The 20,309-nt window shown below is 33.5% G+C and overlaps 3 protein-coding genes across 3 annotated transcripts; all 3 read left to right on the top strand.

Moving 5' to 3' along the window:
• Positions 1-627: 627 nt before the first annotated feature.
• On the top strand, positions 628-9,796 carry LOC141677775 (putative MO25-like protein At5g47540). The gene is made up of 11 exons (XM_074483840.1): positions 628-930; positions 2,287-2,448; positions 2,630-2,748; positions 3,206-3,280; positions 3,529-3,622; positions 4,565-4,624; positions 7,342-7,410; positions 7,944-8,042; positions 8,314-8,358; positions 9,107-9,209; positions 9,435-9,796. Exons 1-11 carry the CDS (start codon positions 808-810, stop codon positions 9,503-9,505), a joined length of 1,020 nt encoding a protein of 339 aa, XP_074339941.1. The 5' UTR covers positions 628-807; the 3' UTR covers positions 9,506-9,796.
• A 3,418-nt stretch (positions 9,797-13,214) lies between these two features.
• On the top strand, positions 13,215-15,212 carry LOC141677827 (uncharacterized). Its single transcript, XM_074483903.1, has 2 exons — positions 13,215-14,487; positions 14,973-15,212. The coding sequence occupies exons 1-2, from the start codon at positions 13,237-13,239 to the stop codon at positions 15,033-15,035; spliced, it is 1,314 nt and encodes a 437-aa protein (XP_074340004.1). The 5' UTR covers positions 13,215-13,236; the 3' UTR covers positions 15,036-15,212.
• Positions 15,213-17,235: 2,023 nt separating this feature from the next.
• On the top strand, positions 17,236-18,063 carry LOC141679494 (uncharacterized). The gene has a single exon (XM_074485984.1). It carries the CDS (start codon positions 17,236-17,238, stop codon positions 18,061-18,063), a length of 828 nt encoding a protein of 275 aa, XP_074342085.1.
• The last annotated feature ends 2,246 nt before the right edge of the window (positions 18,064-20,309 follow it).

Below are 20,309 nucleotides of genomic sequence, written 5' to 3'. Positions count from 1 at the left end.
ATTTTTTATCTCAGAACTTTGATTTTAATAACATAATTTAAAAAGAAAATGGACATATATTACAAAAAATGATATATATTATTAAGTTTCAAGATTTCATCATTTATTTATAATAAAATTTGAGCTAAATCAATTATATATATGTACATTAATTTAAAAAGTTGTAGCCGATTTGTTCTTCGACTCCTCACTCCGAATACTTTCCAAATTCCGAATTGTACGACCTTAATTGTACGACCTTAATTGTCTACTATTTTTTAGAACAAAATTAAGTCTACCGGAGTTCCGATTTGTACGACCTTAATTGTTACTTGTTATCGATAGTGTTTAGAAAATTTCAAACCCTTTTCAAATAAAATAAATAATTTCAAAATTTCAAAATTTAATTATAAAAATTAAATTCTAATATAAAAATTCACGTTATCAAATACAATCTAAAATTGTTGCAAGTCGCGTAACTTTCCTCTTTGACCCCGATCTTCATCCAATATTGCTTATGAATCTTCTTACTCTCTAAAACAAAGAAAAATCTCCCCATCCCAAAAAGTGGCATATATCCACGTACAGTATATCCCTATTCGGTAAAAAGAACTAAAATCACCAAAAATCAATAATAAAAAATATATAAACTACACTCACATAATATACACACATTTTCTGTATCTATAATCCACTGAATAACAAACGGAGGGGGAGAGAGATAGAGATAGAGATAGAGAGAGATCGAAAGAGATAGGAATCTGTTTATCCGGCCTAACCCTAACCGAGTCGCCACGAGTTGCGAGATTCTCGTCGGCGACCACCAAAATGAAAGGCCTTTTCAAGTCTAAGCCCAAAACTCCCGTTGATATTGTTCGTCAGACTCGCGATCTCCTCATCTTCGCTGATCGCCCCGCTTCTGAGGTTCGCATTAGCAAACGCGACGAAAAGGTATTCAATTTTTCTCCTTTTCGTGTTTTTATGCTTGTTTTTAGCTTAATTGATGTGGTTCAAGTGGTTTTTGGGGTCAGGATTGTGTTTTTTGTTGAAAGATGCGGTTTTTATGGATTATTTCGCTCCTTTTCATGTTTTTGTGTTGGTTGTTGGCTTAATTTGTGTGATTTAAGTGTTTTTTGGGGGAAAGATTGTGTTTTTAGTGGAAAGATGTGGTTTTCATGAATTTTTGAGATGTAATTGAGTGTTTGCTTGTTGGTTTTTGGTTGAATTAGTGTGGTTGAAGTGGTTGTGTTTGGAAATGTGTTTTTTTAGTTGTGGTTTGGTGTGAGTGATCGTAATTGAGTGGAAAGATATGGTTTTGACGAATTCTGTTTTGATTTAATGCATGTGAAATTGTTTTGATTATGGAAAATTTGGGTTTTGAAGTAATTGATTGGCTGTGTTTTGGTTTTTAACGCTTTTTGGTAAGTGTTTTACTGGTCAGTAGTGAGTTGAATGTGGTGGTTATTTTTGGAATTTAGATGATTTAGAAGCTGTGATAAATGTTTCGGTATGGCGGTGAAGTTGTTGCAATTGGCTGATTTAAATGTAGTGATGACGAGATTGTTTGGGGGGGGAAATGCTTACGTTTTACTACCTATAATGGGAGTAAAAGAAATTGATTTTTATCGAGTACTTCCAAATTATGAGAATGAAATGGTTAATTGACACTTCACTGCACACTCCACTGTTTCGAAATGTCACCCATATGAGCTCCTAATTTAGAAAAAGGAAATTGTAATTTTTTTGTGAAACCTGAGGCTTGATGATTTTTAGAACAACTAATTATTTCTTAATCGTGTGTACATATTTCAAATAATTAGTGTTTGACTAACCTGTTATGTTTTAGTTTTAGTTTTTCTATTTTGAGTCCCGTTGGCATCACAATATTTTGAATCGCTTCATTTTAATTATTTACCTTTGTTTTCGGTCTGCTTATTTCTTTAAAATGTTTGGTTGAATCATATCTCTTATGATTCTCCCAATTTTCCCAATTCCCAGGTAGTTTGCGGGCATACACATTAAAACTAGAAAGAAGCTGTAACACATGAGTTTTAAAGCATTGCCCTAGTCGCTTTTGTTCGAAGCAATATTATTTTATTGTTAACCGCTTGATAAATTTTCATGCTTTAGTAAATACTGTTTAAACAATGCCGTATTTTCTGTTCCATTAACAGATGTGTTTCAAAGCATTTCCCTAGTCACTTTTGTTCGAAGCAATATTATTTTATTGTTAACTGCTTGATAAATTTTCATGCTTATTTAACAATTACTGTTTAAACAATGCCGTATTTTCTGTTCCATTAACAGATGAATGAGTTAAGTAAGCTTCTTCGAGAGTTAAAGGTGATTCTATATGGGAATAGTGAGGCTGAGCCTGTCCCGGAGGCTTGTGCACAGTTGACTCAAGAATTTTTTAGGGAAAATACACTTCGTTTGTTGATCGTATGTCTTCCAAAATTAAACTTGGAGGTAAATGTTGAAAACTGTCTTCTGTCATATAAGATTTCTTTGACCTGATTGTTAACTTTTACTCTTTTTCTTTCATGAAAATTTCTTCTGATCTCTTCCCTCACATTTAAACATTTTTATCATAGGCTTTTGTCACTCATCTTTTTATATGATGTTATATCGTGATGATTATCCTTTTCAGGCTCGCAAAGATGCCACCCAGGTTGTTGCAAATCTGCAAAGGCAGCAAGTTCAGTCGAAGCTAATTGCTTGTGATTATTTAGAAGCAAATATTGATCTTATGGATATACTGATAGCAGGGTAAGATATTATCAGAGGGGCTTCAGTTGCAAATTTACTCTGGTCAATTGGTTGAGTGTTGATTAGGATATGACAAAATGTTTCCCCAAGTCATTTCAAATTGGGAGTGTTTAATGAGTGATTTAAGGAGTTTACAAAATTAGCTTTATATAACAGTTTGTATCCTATTTCCTAAAAACAAAATGGTTAGTTAATATGGAAATAAGTTATATTTGATGTACTTATTTCCACTGATCAATTATGTGAGTGCCATAAGTATACCTTTAAAGCCTTGTTAATCTTTACTGTGGTGGATGCTTTGATACGGTTTGTAAAGTATTCTACGTGCTAGATATTTGTTTCCTTCTTCTGTTATAAATCTCAGCTAAGTAGGAGTGGTGTTCTTAGGGTGCGATCAAATTGATTAATTACCCTTGTGTGTAAATTCAATGAATTCTAAATTATGCTCTTCATTCAGTTATGAAAACCCCGACATGGCTTTACACTATGGTGCAATGCTAAGGGAATGCATACGCCATCAGGTTGTTGCGAGGTGAGTCTATGAGGCTTTTCAAATTTCTTTGCTTTTCTGGATCTTATTTGATTAAAGCCCTGTGGATATTTTGTGATGATTTGTTTAAGGATAGATTGCCATTTTGGAATGTAAATAGTAATTATTGAAGTGCATATATCTCATAATTGGGATGCATTAGCATTGAACGCAAATTTCTGCTAAAAATCTTGTGGTATGGATGTTAAATTTATTAGTTTATCTTTTTAATGGCCTTGGTATACTTACAGGTATGTCTTGGAATCAGAGCATATGAAGAAATTCTTCGATATCATACAACTTCCAAATTTTGATATAGCTGCTGATGCTGCCGCAACTTTTAAGGTTGAGTGAGCTTTACTTCAGTTATTGATAACAAAATTATTATATGTATGGAGTTGCTTTTGTAAGCTGCTTTTTTATGTCTACTTGACACGAATCTTTCCGTCCATTATTTATTACAAATTTACACACAATAAAAGTTGATCATGTGGTTGTGACGAAAAGGAAATGTACATGAATTGTAATATCTTTAGCTTTTCCTACACTTTTTATACCTTGTATACCCTTTCTCGTTGAGTCTTCTTGGTAATTTTTAATTCTACAATTAACATGCCACATAAGTTGATTGCCATTATTTGTTTATTGGTTTTAGTACAATTTTTTTCGTCAAATTGCTTGCATAACAAAATAATATATCAGCAACTGCCTGCCTGTACTATATATACTAAAGAGAAAAAGGCACGTCTTGTGGGTTTTGTATTTTAACTAAAATTTATGCAAAAACATGTTTATGCAAATTCCATGTACTTTGAGAGCAAGATTACCTATCCTTTGCACCATGTCCGGTGAAACATTAACCTTGTTCTTGTACGGACATGATCAGGTTGGATTCTAATGTCTTTTTGTACCGGTTTATTGACTGGTGGAAAGCTGTGACTACCTCCATCAAGTAATCAAATAACAGACTTATTAACTTTTTTGTTTTTTTAAATATATTGAAACACTGACTCAGTCCTTTTAAAATAAAAGTGTGATGCGGAAATGACCTGGTACTCCCTCCCCAATATTGACTTCTTGGGTTCTGCTTTGTTTTTGCAGTTGAAACCTATTACATCTCTTTGAATTCTACAGTTACAATGGAATCTTATTATCTGTATATTGTAGTTCTTTACGATGTATCTATAATGTAATGAATTGGTTTATGTGTGATTGGTGGTTGTTTTGACTGGTTTTGTTATTGTGCCTTTTGCCCTACATAATTTTGTTGTAAAATGATTGTTTCAGGAGCTTTGCACGAGGCATAAATCGACTGTAGCTGAATTTCTTTCCAAGAACTATGATTGGGTAAGTGATGTTTTCGTGTAGTATATCATTTGGAAAACAGTTGTTTTTTTGTATGTAGAGATGACCATTACATGTCCTTTTACTGGGAAATTTCCCCCGACCTGTGTAGTCAATAGTCATGATCTAGTACATAAGCTAAAAGTAAAGTAAATTATTTCTACAAACAAGCGTGTAAAAATCTTTAAATATGAAGTTTTGTAGTTGTACTCATTAATCATTATTAAGATTGAAGAAATTGCACAAACTTACCTTTTCGCAATTTGCAATGTTTTCTAAATTGAAATCAGTCCCAAGTAATATTTGAATTAATAAACCACCAAGCTATTACTCCATATGCCCCCATTAAGATAGAGATTTTTTTTTTAAATGCAGGCTATTAAATGGAGTTTCTAGTTTACAGCGCTACTGAAATTTATTTTTAGTCGGAAAATTAGTATAAGTCTAAAAGTGCTAGAAACAGAAGTGTATGCAAAGTTATAAACTGGGTGGTAATCGCGGAAACAGGAGACATTTCCCCTATCGCGGGCGACGAACTATTGAGACAGATGCACCCTTTACTCTCTTTATTGCCAGACCAGTTTAATGAAACCTAGATTGCTAAATCGATAAGGAACTGTCTCTCTCCCGGCATTATACATGCATTTAATACCGTGTATAAATGGTAGACGGAATCATATGTGTATTATTCCGACTAATCTGTCATTGTAGCCATCAACTTTGATCTCAAACTTATGCAGAATAATGTATCTTTATTTATGAAATAAGAGTAGCTGGAGGCGGTGATGTATGTTCTTCCACTACATAGAGGAGATGTTGGGTACAAGATTTAGACTTGTGAAGCTCTATTGGTGTGTCTGTGTTCAAGTTGTAGTTTTCATGTATGTTTTGAACTTGATTAGTGAATAGTTTAAAGTATTAGTAGTAATGAGGTACAAAATCAGGTGGATTAAGAACAAGATATCTCATACCCCCAAGGTGATCCAACCGTAGAAGAATCACTGGCCTGGAGATTTTTTCAACCCCAAAGGAGAAATTTCCATTGATCGCAATTCACAACCCATTCTAAGAAACAATCTCAATTTGAATAATGAAAGTCTTTCCGAAATTAAAGATTACAACTCCCTAAACAGAGGAGTATTAAAACCCTAATAGGAGAGAAATCTTATAACAAGGAAACAACTTCTTTTATTTTTCAACCAAATAATCTTGAATATTCCTAATAATCTATGTATCTAATAAAATATAACTTTATAAAGTTACCATTAACTTTATTTCTATATAATAACATAAAATTAATTTATTTCTAAATGAAAACATATTAATATATTAATTCCGTGCTCCGCGCCTTTAGGTGCTAAAAAGAACATTTTGCATCATGTTCTTTTTGTACTGCATTATTCTTTATAAGTTTATCCTTATATGGAAGTTCTTTTCGCCAAGTATTCTGACTCATGCTGAACCTTATACATTTAATCTAGGTTGTCTAGGTGAAACAACAAGCTTAGTGGAGGCCCTGGACACATAGGTTAGATGAGAAGTCACCTCCTAGGAGTCCATTAGATTGATTAGATGGTTACACTACATACATTCTAAAATAACTGATGAAATAGAAAAAAATGGTAAACCACCTGAAAGGTGTGTAACATATTCCAATATAATTTTTTGTGGAAAAAATACATAAAATTAGTAGTGCAGAACAAAAATATTTTAACCTGGTTCATTTTATATGAGAAGCTGTGAAGTTGCTGAGAGGAGGGGACACATTAAGACAGTTGATGAGAAACGAGAATAAAGAACTAATATATATGTTATTAAGTAGTTTATATGTATTTAGTGTAAGGATAAATATTATATTTTATTTATATGTTTTACATGTGGGGATAAGAGTATATTAGTTAAGTATTTTATTTATAATAAAGCCCAATTGTTTATGGGCCTTGGTCGAGGTTATTTTGTTAGGGTTTCTGTTCCCTATATAAGCATTGTAAACCCCCACATATTACTTAGCTTTGATTATACACTTTCTTGGGAATAATATTGATTAATTATTCTTGGGAATCGTATAATTAATCGCTTGTTCTCTTATTATCGATCTTGCTTAATAAATCGATCTTTCTACAATTCTGTCCTGCATCAACAGTGCGCTGTGAGTGTCAATTTGTGATTGTTATGTTGCCATCTATTGTGAAGCTCTGATTTGGTCAGTCAGAGAAGAAGAAAATATTATTGTTGGTCTTGAACATCACTGTTTAGGACTTTAGGGTGTTTACTATTTGAGGTTCTTATCTCTGTAGTCAGATCTCCCGAATGACGGAATTGTTGTTTAGGTATATACTATTGGGGGTTCTTATCTCTTTAGTCAGATCTATCGAGGACCTTATCTTTATATTTCTTTTTGTGACTTGTTTGTGTCCAGTTTGGTCTTAGTTTGGTCTCGCCTGTTTGGTCAAGGTGCTACGTACCTTATCTCTACTCAGGTTACACCTTAACAATAACAAGTGACGATAATGTGGATACTATTCTCAATCTCTTTGATATGCGAGTAAAATAAAATACTACACATGGCCACTGGCGGACACACATATAATGCCGTTTTAAGGATTAGAACGGGTTATTCTACCTGATATTCATGTATTTAGTGGTTAAGCACAATTATTTAATTTTTTTATATGGCCTCCATGGTAATAATAATAATCTCCACGAAATTCTACTTTTAGTTTTTTGCAGAGTACAACTCGAAGCTGTTAGAATCTGCCAATTACATTACCAGACGTCAAGCTATCAAGGTATGTGATAAGGAGTTCCATATTCTTTTTATGACAGTCCTTTCACCATTTATATGAATGTGACCTATTTGACTTGCTATTATTACTTTCCAATAAATCTCTACATGTTATCTACTTTTAGTATGGATTTATTGATATAGAGAACAGCATATAAATTATGAATACTTTGCAAGTCGGTTATGTATAAAATCTATCTTTACCCACATTATGAGATGTATCCTCTTTCTTTCATATGCAGAATCTTAATGTTCTTAAATCCTATTTAGGAAGCAGCACAAATGATATAATTTGTGATTGGATAATGGATATAATAAAAATTTCCTATCTTTGCACACCCCTTTTCTATAAATGGACAAGTAGCCTAGTATAAATTTTCCTATAAACTATAGTGTAGAATTAATATATCAATCAACGGACTAGTGCTTTTTCCAGCTCTATGCCAATTTTTTAGGATATTTGGGAGAATTTGCTCAGTGGCATATATGAATTATGACATAGCATCTTTATTTTCTTAATATTGTTTCATTTGACAGCTGTTGGGTGATATGTTATTGGATCGCTCAAATTCTGCTACTATGACCAAATATGTTAGTTCAAGGGAAAATCTGAGGATACTGATGAACCTGCTCAGAGTAATGATCTCTTCCTGATAATTTGATTCATGTGTGAACCCATCCCAGTTCCCCTTGTCTTAATATATAGTGGGTTAAAGCTATCTAGAGGGGAAGATGTGTTGATACACTAATTTTAAAATCAAAAGTATAATGCTGTTACCTGTTACATCTGTGAGGATGATTTAAGCTTCCTCGTGATATTTTGCACGAAACTTTAGACAGAAAGAACTATGCTCACAAAATATTTTTCCAAACTATATTAGCTAATTGTTGGTACAATCTTTTGCAGGAATCAAGCAAGAGCATTCAGATAGAAGCATTTCATGTCTTCAAGGTACTTTGTATATATGTCTACTCTTTATAATGAAAGTTAAGCAAGTTAGGGAGGGATGAAATGCACTACTTGGATAATTTAAATATCAGTGATATTGTATTATAAAATTCTTGTTTATTGAGCATAAAGGCCTCAAGTCAAGGGAGGTCATGATATAAATCATCAAACAAGGAATTCTATAAATATATACCAAATTTACACCTTCGTGTGTGTGTGTCTCCTCTGCTTGGGCAACAATACAGGCATTAAAATTTATAACACTGCTCTAAAGTAAATAAGTAAAATATCATATCATATATTCATTAAAGATTTGACCTAAAAGAAAAAATAGAATGAAGTGTGTAAATTAAACAATCGTAATTAAGTACCTGCTGACGGTAGCGGTAGACATTATTTCTGACTAATGACTGGTTTTTTTAAATAAAAGCACCAATGGTAAGTAGATAAACATAATCAAAATATTTAAGAAGAATTTTTATCATCAAAAAAATTATAACCAGCTACATGATTAGTATCTAATTGCCAACATCACTATGTAAGAATATATATCTATGTATTGTGGAGAAGTTTTATATTATGCTATTAACTCATTTTTAATTCAATTTTATATATCTATGCATTTTTTCTCATTTTTAATTCAATTTCTATGTAAGAATTTGGCATGTGAGTATATGAGTGCTTCCTTTTTTCTATACGGTTGCTGTTCTTGTTCGACTGCTCACTGTACTTGCTATGTTTCAACCTGCAGTTGTTTGCGGCTAATCAGAATAAGCCGCCAGACATCGTTACCATACTGATTGCAAACAGAAGCAAGCTTCTGCGACTCTTTGCAGATTTTAAGCTGGATAAAGGTGGGAAAGTTTTCGTATTTCTAAAGAAAGTTTTAGTATTTCTAAGAAAGTCGTCCTTTTCGTTAAATTCTCTCTCTTGGGGTTGCATCTAATATGTCTATGCTAGTGTGGAATTGCTTCTTTTTCTTTAATTATTGAGAATACAATACTAAAAGGATGGAACTAAGAGGGCAATTGTATTTGTAATTTTGCTGCTTATTAACTACTACTACTTTTTTTTCTCAGAGGATGAACAGTTTGAGGCAGACAAGGCACAAGTCGTTAGAGAAATTGCTAGTCTTGAACCCAAAAATTGATCTGGATAATATGTGCAGATCAGTTATAAAATGTTTATCTACAGGTTATAAACAGATCACAGTCTCATAGTCCAAGATAATATGGAACTTATACTTTGGTTTCTCATCTCCAATCAGTTGTAAAATGTTTTCCTGATTTTGCTGTGTATTTTGAGATTGACATTTGCAAGGGTAGGACATCGTGAAAGAATGTTGATTAAAGATAAAACTAGCTTAGTGGAAGTTAAATACTATACATGACAGATGTTTTTAAATGTATTTTATCTTGTAATTGTGAAGTCCTCTAAAGCATTTCTTGCGGCCTCCTTCCCATTTTCTTTTGACTTGCATTCACATAGGCCATGTACACCATTCCAATCCACATAAACCACTTTCTTTTACATCCCCCTTTACATTATTTGTGCAAATTCGTGTCTTTGTCTGTTAGTAAGTGAAACTATCAACACTCAGCTTTCGTGCATTTTTAAAACCAGGGAGCATACTTATAAATGAAAGTAAAATTACTTTATTTCTCTCACACTTGTTTTCCTTTTTTAAAAAACTCAGGAGAAGTGGGAAGATTTTAAGATTTGTTTTTTTATCTTTTTTATATGAATCAGAATAAGCAAGGCTACCTTTTCTCTCTCTAGTTTCTAGTTTCTGTCTTGCTGATATTGTTGACGCAAGTATAAAATGATGACTTGATTACACTTTCATTGCACTTGGTACACTTTCGTCGGACACTTCTCATAGTCTCTTAAATTAGAACATTAAAAATTGCCTTTTTTCTGAAAAAAATGTATACTATTATTGAAGCCTATGAAAAAATCAGACTTGACAGTTTAAATGTTGAGATTTAGATCGATAAATAAAAATTAAACAGAAAATGTATTTATACATTGAATGTTTATTTCATGATTATCCCACAGTTCCAACGCCTCGTAGAACAGTTACGACATCTATTTTTTTTTAAAAAAGCTTAGTAATCATCGTCTTTGTTCTTATATTGACATCTGAAAATTTCCACCAATAACAATCAACATCACAATTTTATATAATACTACCAAGAAACAGTCTAGCTCCAGTTAGTCAATTTTTAACACAATTTGATAGCCAATCATTCTAGTTGCATTGGCGAGCACAGATAAGTAAACGACAATATAACACTCAAAATAATAATTTAAGTCATTTAATCCTGATTTAAGTATTAGTGCATGTCTAAAATGGTTTGGGAGCCGCAAAGAGTAATTTAACTTTGGGGTTTCTATTAAATTATAGTTAAGATTATAAATCCACTAAACACAGACAAAACACCATGTTTTTAAATTTGCACTTGAAAACAAAACAAGTTGTGTGCCATTAAGCATGTACGAGAAATTACAAACACAATCTAATTAATAATTCTTAGTCAACCATTATAACGTTAAAATTTTGTATCAAAAATTTCTAGCCAAATTATAATGTATAGAAATAACACATTATTATAGGCATATTTTTGGATTTAGGGTTTTTCTCGGCACACACTCAATTTTATGAGCTGATTCTATTTAATTAGCGAAAATTTTCGTATTACAAATTTAAATTGTTAATATGCGTTCATGAGCACCCTAAAAAAAATTTGTTTACAATTGTCAGTTTCGTGATGTAAGTTTAAAGGAGACTAATCTCTCGTTTTCATCACCAAAATATGAACTCGGGGGTAAATTTCTCCAAATACAAGTTAAGAGGAGTAATATTTCCCATGAACATCGTATCGTTCATTAGAGTAGGTTGTGCTATATCTTGTTCTATTACTATATATGTTATAAAATTAAAATTAAAATTTATTATTTCAATTCTGTTTTATATCTTGTACTAAAATAACCAATTTTATAATTTGTGCTAAAATAACCAATTTTATAATTTTATAATATAAAAAAAATAAAAAATTAGCTAGAAAAATTAATTTTGTATTTAAAATAGTGAGGTAATTAGGGAGTTGATAAAATTTGGAATAAAAATATAGAAGCAATCATTGTAATGATGTTATTTTAGGACCTTTGGTGCTCAATCATATTAATATCTGCAGTGAACATATTCTTAGGCAAGTCCAATATTAAAATTAAAATGACTAGTCATTTCTACCACGTATAACTATATATACATAAGTAAAATTTTTAGAATTGATCTTCTATTATAATTATAATACCAACTATACTTATGCATTCTAATTGCTTTAATAATACTATTTCCCTTCTACTAAATTTTTACTACTATAAAATATAGTTCTATATTTTATTTTTAGAATTATTTTAATAAAAATTTAAACATTATATATTTATTTTATAAAAATATATTTAAAATTATTTATTTAACTATATTTTACGAGACCTGTCACCGAATATAAAGAATCGGGAAGTACAAATTTGTGCAACAGCAACAGCACGGCTTTTCATGCCAGAAAGTACGTGTGCCATCCGTGGTTATACTGGGATCAATTCTCTCATTAGACAGCTCCCCACATCAATCCTCGACCGTTGAATCAACAAAATCAACGTCTAATATCATATCACTTCAAGTACCAATTACCAAAATCAACTAAAAATACAAAAAGAATTATAACAAAAAAAAAACAGCTAGAGCCTAGTTGTCACCCGACCCGACCCTTTCCTTTATTACCACGGGGCAGGGGCCTATAAGTTTGTCGTGACCAGAAACCTCACACTAAAGTCGGTTGGTGATTGTGTTGTGCGGCTTGGGAGAATTTAGTAACCCAATCTAATTAATTTGGGTTTTTAAAATTTCAACCCAACTCAAATTATTTAAGTTTGTAACCCAAACCAATTTTTCGGTTTGGATCGGTTTGATCGGTTTATTAAATATACAAAATTAATATAAAAAATTATAATAAAACATAAGATTTTAAAGTTTAAAACACTTGAAAATAGTTCAAAACAATATTACAATCCTCCATATTGAATAGTTTTAAACATCTAATTTTCGACATCAAAAGTACTAATAATATTGCTTACGCTTTATATATTGGAATGAATCATAAATGCAAAAAATATAACACTAATCAAACATCTATTGTTGTTACGAAATGAACTATGAACACGGAGGTTATAAGTTACATTTAGAGTTAGAAATATATGGATCTATGTAAATGACCTAAACATAATTTTGGATTAACTTATTAGCATGTACATATATATTTTAATCGGGTTGGGTTGGATTGGTTTAAAATTATCAAAAACCATATCCAACCCAATTAAATCGGGTTGACATTTTTTCAATCCAACTATATATCGGGTTGAAAAAAATCGGTTTGGTTCAGCCGAAATAGGGTCGGTTCGGTTTGGATTGATCGGGTTGACCAAACCGTATACACCCCCAAAAGTCACTATCACTTCACCACTTTCCTCGCCAAAACGACAGTGTCTTATATCTTCACAGCCAAATCACACCACTAATCAGCTACCGCCCCCGCATATCACATCATCCCACCTCTGTCATATTAATAATCACGTACCACTTTGATTTTGTAAAACCATTTTTTACAAATAAAAATATATAACATATATTTATTTATAAAAAATATTTTTTTAAAATAATTTTAATCAACCGATCAAATTATATTAAAATATGAATAAAAGTCAAATAGGAGATGTAAAAAAAAAAGGGAACAGTACAACCCTGATTCACTCACGCATAAAAAGCCTATAAATATAAATTTTCATCAACAAAATTATAAATTTCTTCTTACACTAAAAATGGTTTCAGTGGGTGATTCACAAATACGCCCGACCCGATTCCACACAACCCGACCCTATTACTACACACCACCGCAATCCTCCTCCAAAACCCAACGCCCATTGGGCCGGTCCATGAGAACAATCCGGTCCACTTTATACCAATCCGAAAACCTAACCGACTCAGTTCTCGATCTCCGACTCGGCGAACTCGCTACTCAACAATCCAAAACGCTGTCGTTTTCCGAACAAGACTTTCTAGAATTTTCCAAAGCTTTCTCTGATTACTCCGCTTGTAGTAGCGATATTTCCGGCGAGTTACAGCGTCTTGCCACGTTACCGGCTCCTAAATCCCCGGCTCTTACCGACCCGACCCGAGAACCTGAACCGGAACCGTGTCAGGGGTTTTTACAGAGGGAGAGCTTCTCGACGGAGATTATTGAGTGTATTTCACCGGAAGATCTTTTACCGACGGTGAATTTATGTATTGAAGGGTTAAATTCGTGTTCGATTGCGGTGAAACGATCAGCTGCTGCGAAATTGAGGTTGCTAGCGAAGAATAGAGCTGATAATCGTGCTTTGATTGCGGAGTCTGGTGCTGTGCCTTTTTTGATTCATCTATTACGGAGTACTGATCCGCGGACGCAAGAGCACGCGGTGACCGCGTTGTTGAATTTGTTGTTGTTAGAGGAGAATAGGAAGTTAGTTACTGATCACGGAGCGATTAAGCCTTTAATTTATGTTTTAAAGACGGGGACGGATACGTCTAAGCAGAATGCAGCTTGTGCGTTGTTGAATTTGTCGTATTTAGATGAAAATAAGGTGTCGGTTGGGGGCAGTGGAGCGATTCCGCCTTTGGTTGCGTTGTTGAGGAACGGGACGAGTAGAGGGAAGAAGGATGCGATTACGGTGTTGTATAAGATTTGTGCGGTGAAGGTGAACAAGGAGAGGGCGGTGAATGCTGGTGTTGTGAAGTTGTTGGTTGAGATGGTTGGGGAACAAGGGAGTGGAATGGCGGAGAAGGCAATGGTGGTTTTGAGTAGTTTGGCGGGGACGGAGGGCGGGAGGAGTGAGATTGTGGAGATAGGTGGGATTCCCGCTTTGGTGGAAGCGATTGAGGATGGTTCGATGAAAGGGAAGGAGTTTGCGCTTCTTACTTTGCTTCAGTTGTGTAGTGATAATGTGAGGAATAGGGGATTGTTGGTTAGGGAAGGTGTGATTCCTCCGTTGGTTGCGTTTTCGCAATCCGGTACTGCTAAAGCTAAGCATAAGGTGTGCATATCATTTTTTGTTTGTTTGATACTTTCTGTGTATATATGTATTGTATTGAACATGATTCAGTTTAGTCATTATATTTGTTTAGATTGGTATTTACATGTGTATTTGTTGCTCGATGTACATGATAATTAGTTAAATTTTGAGAAATGCGTTTATGAAATTGTATTATGCGCAGGAATTCTGTTGAAAAGAACTTGTGTACTCTTTTGGTGGTTTAGTTGTTGGTTTATCACATTTGAGATTTTGCGTCATTGACTTGGGGTTTTACCTTTAGTTTGCTAGATCTAATTTAGTGACTATAGTATGTAATGCAAAGAGATTTATATCTAATTTAGTGACTACTGAAGTGGTAGAAAGATGTAAATCGAGGATTATTTCTGAAGTCTCAGTGTTGGGTTAAAAAATGGATGTATTTTTTTGATGATACTAGTTTTTTGCAATTTGCTTGATTGTAATAGTGTTTAATTTTTATTCTGCAGGCTGAAACTCTTTTGGGGTATCTGAGAGAACCAAGAAATGAAGCTTCTTCTTCAAGTCCTTAGAGGTATCTAGAGATTTAGAATATTATCGTACAGGTGTTTTGTTTTTTGGCTGCGTATAGGTACAAATTTGTTGTTTTTTTGTATAGAGTGGATGAGTTTTTTATATTTTAAGCTTTTTATCAGGAGTGTGAAGTGTGAACAGATTAGTATAAGAAAAGGCTGACCATTTAGATTGTATGGTTGTTGACTAATTTCATATTAGGTGCTTTAGGGTGTGGATGAGGATTGGGAGGCCGTTCCTTGTGTTTTGTCAGGGGTGATCCAGATTGTGTCTAGATTTACTATATTAGATAATAGATACTTTATATCTAGTTACAAAAATAAAATATTATGATGATACTTATGATTCTGGATGCGTTATGATGTCAATGAAGGCCGGTAGGTGTGGTGTAAATGAACTACCGGACTAGAGCCATTGCCTTCCCCTCTTAAAATGAAAATTGATAATGGCATAGGCAGGTTACCCTTGGATTACAAGTATCAGATGTAAATGATTTGTTCGCATACGGGAATGAGTATAGTTTTGATCCATATATGCAGTTGTACAGCAAAAACCAACTCGTTAGTATTATATATTTTCGTGATGTGTATTTTCGTGTTTCGTCTACTTTGAATGTCAAACACAAAATTGACATATTTAACATTCGTGTACATTCGTGTTCGTGTATTTTCGTTTCGTGTCGTATTTGTCGTGTTAATTGAATATTAATATATATTATATTTTATATTAATATTAATTAAATATAATATTTTTAGGTGAAAAAATTATAAAATATATGAAAAGTATATATTTAGATCTCAATTTCAGACAATATAATGAAATCATATAATATTTTAAAAATAAATATAAATACATTTATTGTAATCCTACATATATTTATAAAAAATATTAAAATTTAATAATATTATTTATTTATGTCGTATACTTCGTCTCGTGTCGTGTACTCGAAGGTTTAACACAAAACCGACCCTAAATCTCGACCGTGTACTTTCGTGTTCGTGTATATTCGTGTCATGTACTAAAAATGCAAACATAAATACTAAATTTTTGTATCGTTTCGTGTCGTATAAGTCGTGTCGTGTCCAAAATTGTCGGGTCTAGTTGAATCCCACACACCAATATAAGATTGTGGGCGGCAGTTTTGTTCAATTTTAATGAAAGCTACATGCTACATACATTACTGATTTCTGGGTGATCTCGTGTCTGTGTGTATCTTATTTACGTCCTGGTGGGTTTCTGTGGTTTGTTGCTGCTTGGAGGCTTGGAGCACTTTTAGTGTTCATACGTATAATAAATTAATATAAAATTAACATAATAACTCGTGCAAGATACAGGTCATTTTTTAGAGTTTTTTTATGCATTATGCAATTATAATGTTATTAAAGCAACTCCAACATTATCCTTATATAGGTTCCTAAGTCAAATTTCGAAGAAATGAAGATAAAATTTCTCTTCAACAAACTTTCTGTCCCCCTCTATCATATTATGAACTTCGAATACTTCCTCGATTATTATTATATTGTTGTAAATTGATTGTTATTGTCAAAGATTAAATAGTAAGGCTAGGCTTAGACTTGGAAATCTTCACATTGCATTTAATTTCCTTGTCTCTTGTTTTGGCTATAAATAGCTTCGTTTGTGATGAATAAAAACACACCTCCGAACAACAACATTCCTCTCATCTGCTTGCATTCTTCTTTTATCAGCTCTTCAACCCTTTCATTTAATCCAGCTATTGTTATAATATAGTTAGTATTTTACAACACGTTATCAGCATGAAGCCTTGCCGAAACTGAGAAGGATTGTCCACTTTAATTTATTATTGGTCGGAGATAACCTGCATACGCAGACGTCCGTATGGCGGGTGAAAATCCATTTGTCATTTTATATATAGATTTGTTTATATTATCAATGATAATAATGATATATACATTGATTATTGCATACTTGTTAGCGCACCCGATTAATTAGGATTTTATGTAATATTTACATTGATGAATTAAAATTTAATTATTTTCGTGTTAATTCAGATTTAGTATGATAAATATTACAAGCTTGTCGTTCGTTTCCTTGGACATTTCTGGCGATAATTATTTATCATGGGTACAAGATGTAAAGTTGCACTTGGGTTCAAAGAAATTAAGCGATACAATAAAGGCAGAAAATAAATCCACGGCTGAAGAAAACTTTACATCCATAATGCATGAAGATTTAAAATCTGAGTACTTAGAAGTCGAGGATCCTTTTATTTTATGGGAAAATCTAAAGTATAGGTTCGATCACCAGAAACTAGTTTATCTACCTGCAGCTGAAAATGATTGGGCTAATTTAAGACTTCAGGATTTTAAGAGTGTCCGAGCATATAGCTCTGCTTTGTTCAAAATAAGTTCTAGGCTTATTATGTGCGGTGAGAAAGTTACGGAAAAAAGAAAAATCGATAAAACACTATCAACTTTTCACCCCAACAATATCAACTTAGCAGAGATGTACAGGGAGCGCAAATTCACTAAATTCGGGGATCTTCTATCAACTCTCCTCGTTTCTGAACAGAATCATGAATTGGTGATTAAGAATCATCAATCCCGTCCAACAGGATCTGCCCCATTACCTGAAGTAAATAACATGTCATTCCAGCAGAATGTACGTAGAAGAGGGTATAGAGGTGGACGGGGCCAAGGGCGGTACCGTGGACGAGGTCGGAGTCACGGGCATTTTCGTCCATATAACAACTCTGGTCACCGGAAGTGGCAATCTGAATCACAGAGTAAAAGAAAGGCATCACGAGGAGGAAAAACTGAAAATGTTTGCTATAAGTGCGGCATGAATGGGCACTGGACACGTAATTGTCATATCCCAGATCATCTTGTTAAGTTGTACCAATCTTCTCAAAAATCAAAAGAGAAAATGGTAGAAACTAATTTCGCCAACAATAACATAGATGATTTTTCGAGAATCACAACGGGAGGAATACGCATTAATGGTCCGAATGAACCTAACGAAACTCCCATATGGGAGGCTGAAGATTAGTAGTGTGTATTGTGTGCTTTATTTTGTTTGAACTATGTAGTGTGTTATGTTCTTATCAAATAAATTATGTTTCTTAATTATATACAGAATGGATTCTGAAGATATATGAATTGCTGATTGTGGTACAACTCATACGATTCTACGGAACCAAAAGTATTTTACCCAAATAACCAAAACCAAAGCTCAAGTCGGAACGATTTCCGGCGTATAGGTTTTGGAAAAGCTAGTTTCGTCCTACCTAACGGTACCCACATACACATTTCAAATGCATTATATTCTAGTAAGTCTACTAGAAATCTTCTTAGTTTTAAAGATATTCGACTCAATAATTTTCACATCGAAACTACCTCTGAGGCTGATAGAGAATATCTTCTTATTACTTCCGCTAATCCTAGCAACAAGAAAATCTTAGAAAAATTTCACTCACTTTCCTCAAGATTATACATGATGAAAATTAGAACTATTGAGTCACACAATGTCATTGCTTCCAAACTCATAGATCCAAAATCTTTTACTCTTTGGCATGAAAGATTAGGTCATCCTGGCGTCTCTATGATGCGTCGTATTATAGAGAATTCTACTGGTCATCCTCTTAAAGATTTTAAAGTTCTTTCCAACAATGACCTCCCATGTTCAGCATGTTCTTTAGGAAAATTGATCACTCGACCATCCCCTACTAAAGTTCAGCTTGAAAGCCCAACTTTTCTAGAAAGGATCCAAGGCGACATATGTGGACCTATACACCCATCATCTGGCCCATTTAGGTACTTCATGGTATTAATTGATACCTCAACTAGATGGTCTCATGTTTGTCTTCTCTCAACTCGTAATGATGCTTTTGCAAAATTACTTGCCCAAATAATCAAATTACAAGCTCAATTCCCAGATCATTGCATCAAGTCAATTCGTTTAAATAATGCCGGCGAATTCACATCTGCAACTTTTGTCGACTATTGCATGTCTGTTGGAATCTCAGTTGAACACCCAGTTCCTCATGTACATACACAAAATGGGTTAGCCGAGTCTTTTATCAAAAGGCTCCAACTTATTGCAAGACCGCTGTTGTTGAAAGTAAAATTACCTATATCTATTTGGGGTCACGCAATACTTCATGCTGCTAATATTATTAGGATTAGACCAACTTCATACAACCAACATTCTCCGCTACAACTGGTACTTGGTCAAGTTCCTAATATTTCTCAATTCAAAATTTTTGGATGTGCTGTATATGTACCGATTGCTCCACCACAAAGATCGAAGATGGGAGCTCAAAGAAGAATAGGTATCTACGTTGGTTTTGATTCCACATCTATAATTAGATATCTGGAACCTCTAACTAGAGATTTATTTACCGCAAGATATGCAGATTGTCATTTTGACGAGTCTATGCTTCCTCCCTTAAGGGGAGATAAACATTCGAATAAAGTTAATCCTGACCTATCATGGAATGCAACGGGACTATATTTTCTAGATCCACGTACCGGTCAATGCGAACTTGAAGTTAAAAGAATTATTCATATGCAAAATATTGCAAACCAAATGCTTGACGCATTTAACGATACTAGAAATATAACTAAATCTCATATACCTGCAGTAAATACTCCAGCCAGAATATATATACCAATTCAAAAATCAGATACTAAAGAATTGGTTACAGAATCAAAGCCACGCCTAAAGCGTGGTAGACCGGTCGGTGCAAAAGATGTTGCACCACGAAAAAGAAAAATAAAGAAAATTATCCCTGAAGTGGCACATGCTCCAGAAGAAGCAAATACCCCTGAAGTGGTATTATCTCCTGAAGAGATTCCATCCTCTGAAGATACGGGATTAAACAATCATGAAATTTCAATAAATTATGTGCATGATATGAAATTATGGGATCGAAGTAAAGCCATAATTGATGATGTATTTGTGTATTCCGCAGCATTGGATGTAGACATAAATTCTGATCCTGAACCACAAAGTGTGGATGAATGCCGTCAAAGAAAAGACTGGCCAAAATGGAAAGACGCAATCCAAACAGAATTAAATTCATTGCATAAAAGAGAAGTATTTGGACCTGTTGTCCAAACACCAATTGGTGTAAATCCTGTTGGGAATAAATGGGTATTCATAAGAAAACGAAATGAAAAGAATGAAATTATGAGATATAAAGCCCGACTTGTAGCACAAGGGTTTTCTCAAAGGCCTGACATTGATTATCAAGAGACATACTCGCCAGTGATGGATGTAATTACTTTTCGTTT

The sequence above is a fragment of the Apium graveolens genome, chromosome 8 (genome assembly GCF_009905375.1).
Source record: "Apium graveolens cultivar Ventura chromosome 8, ASM990537v1, whole genome shotgun sequence".
NCBI classification, from domain to species: Eukaryota; Viridiplantae; Streptophyta; class Magnoliopsida; order Apiales; family Apiaceae; genus Apium; species Apium graveolens.
Note: the sequence above shows the minus strand (reverse complement) of the source record. Positions and strands in the feature narration are given on the sequence as shown.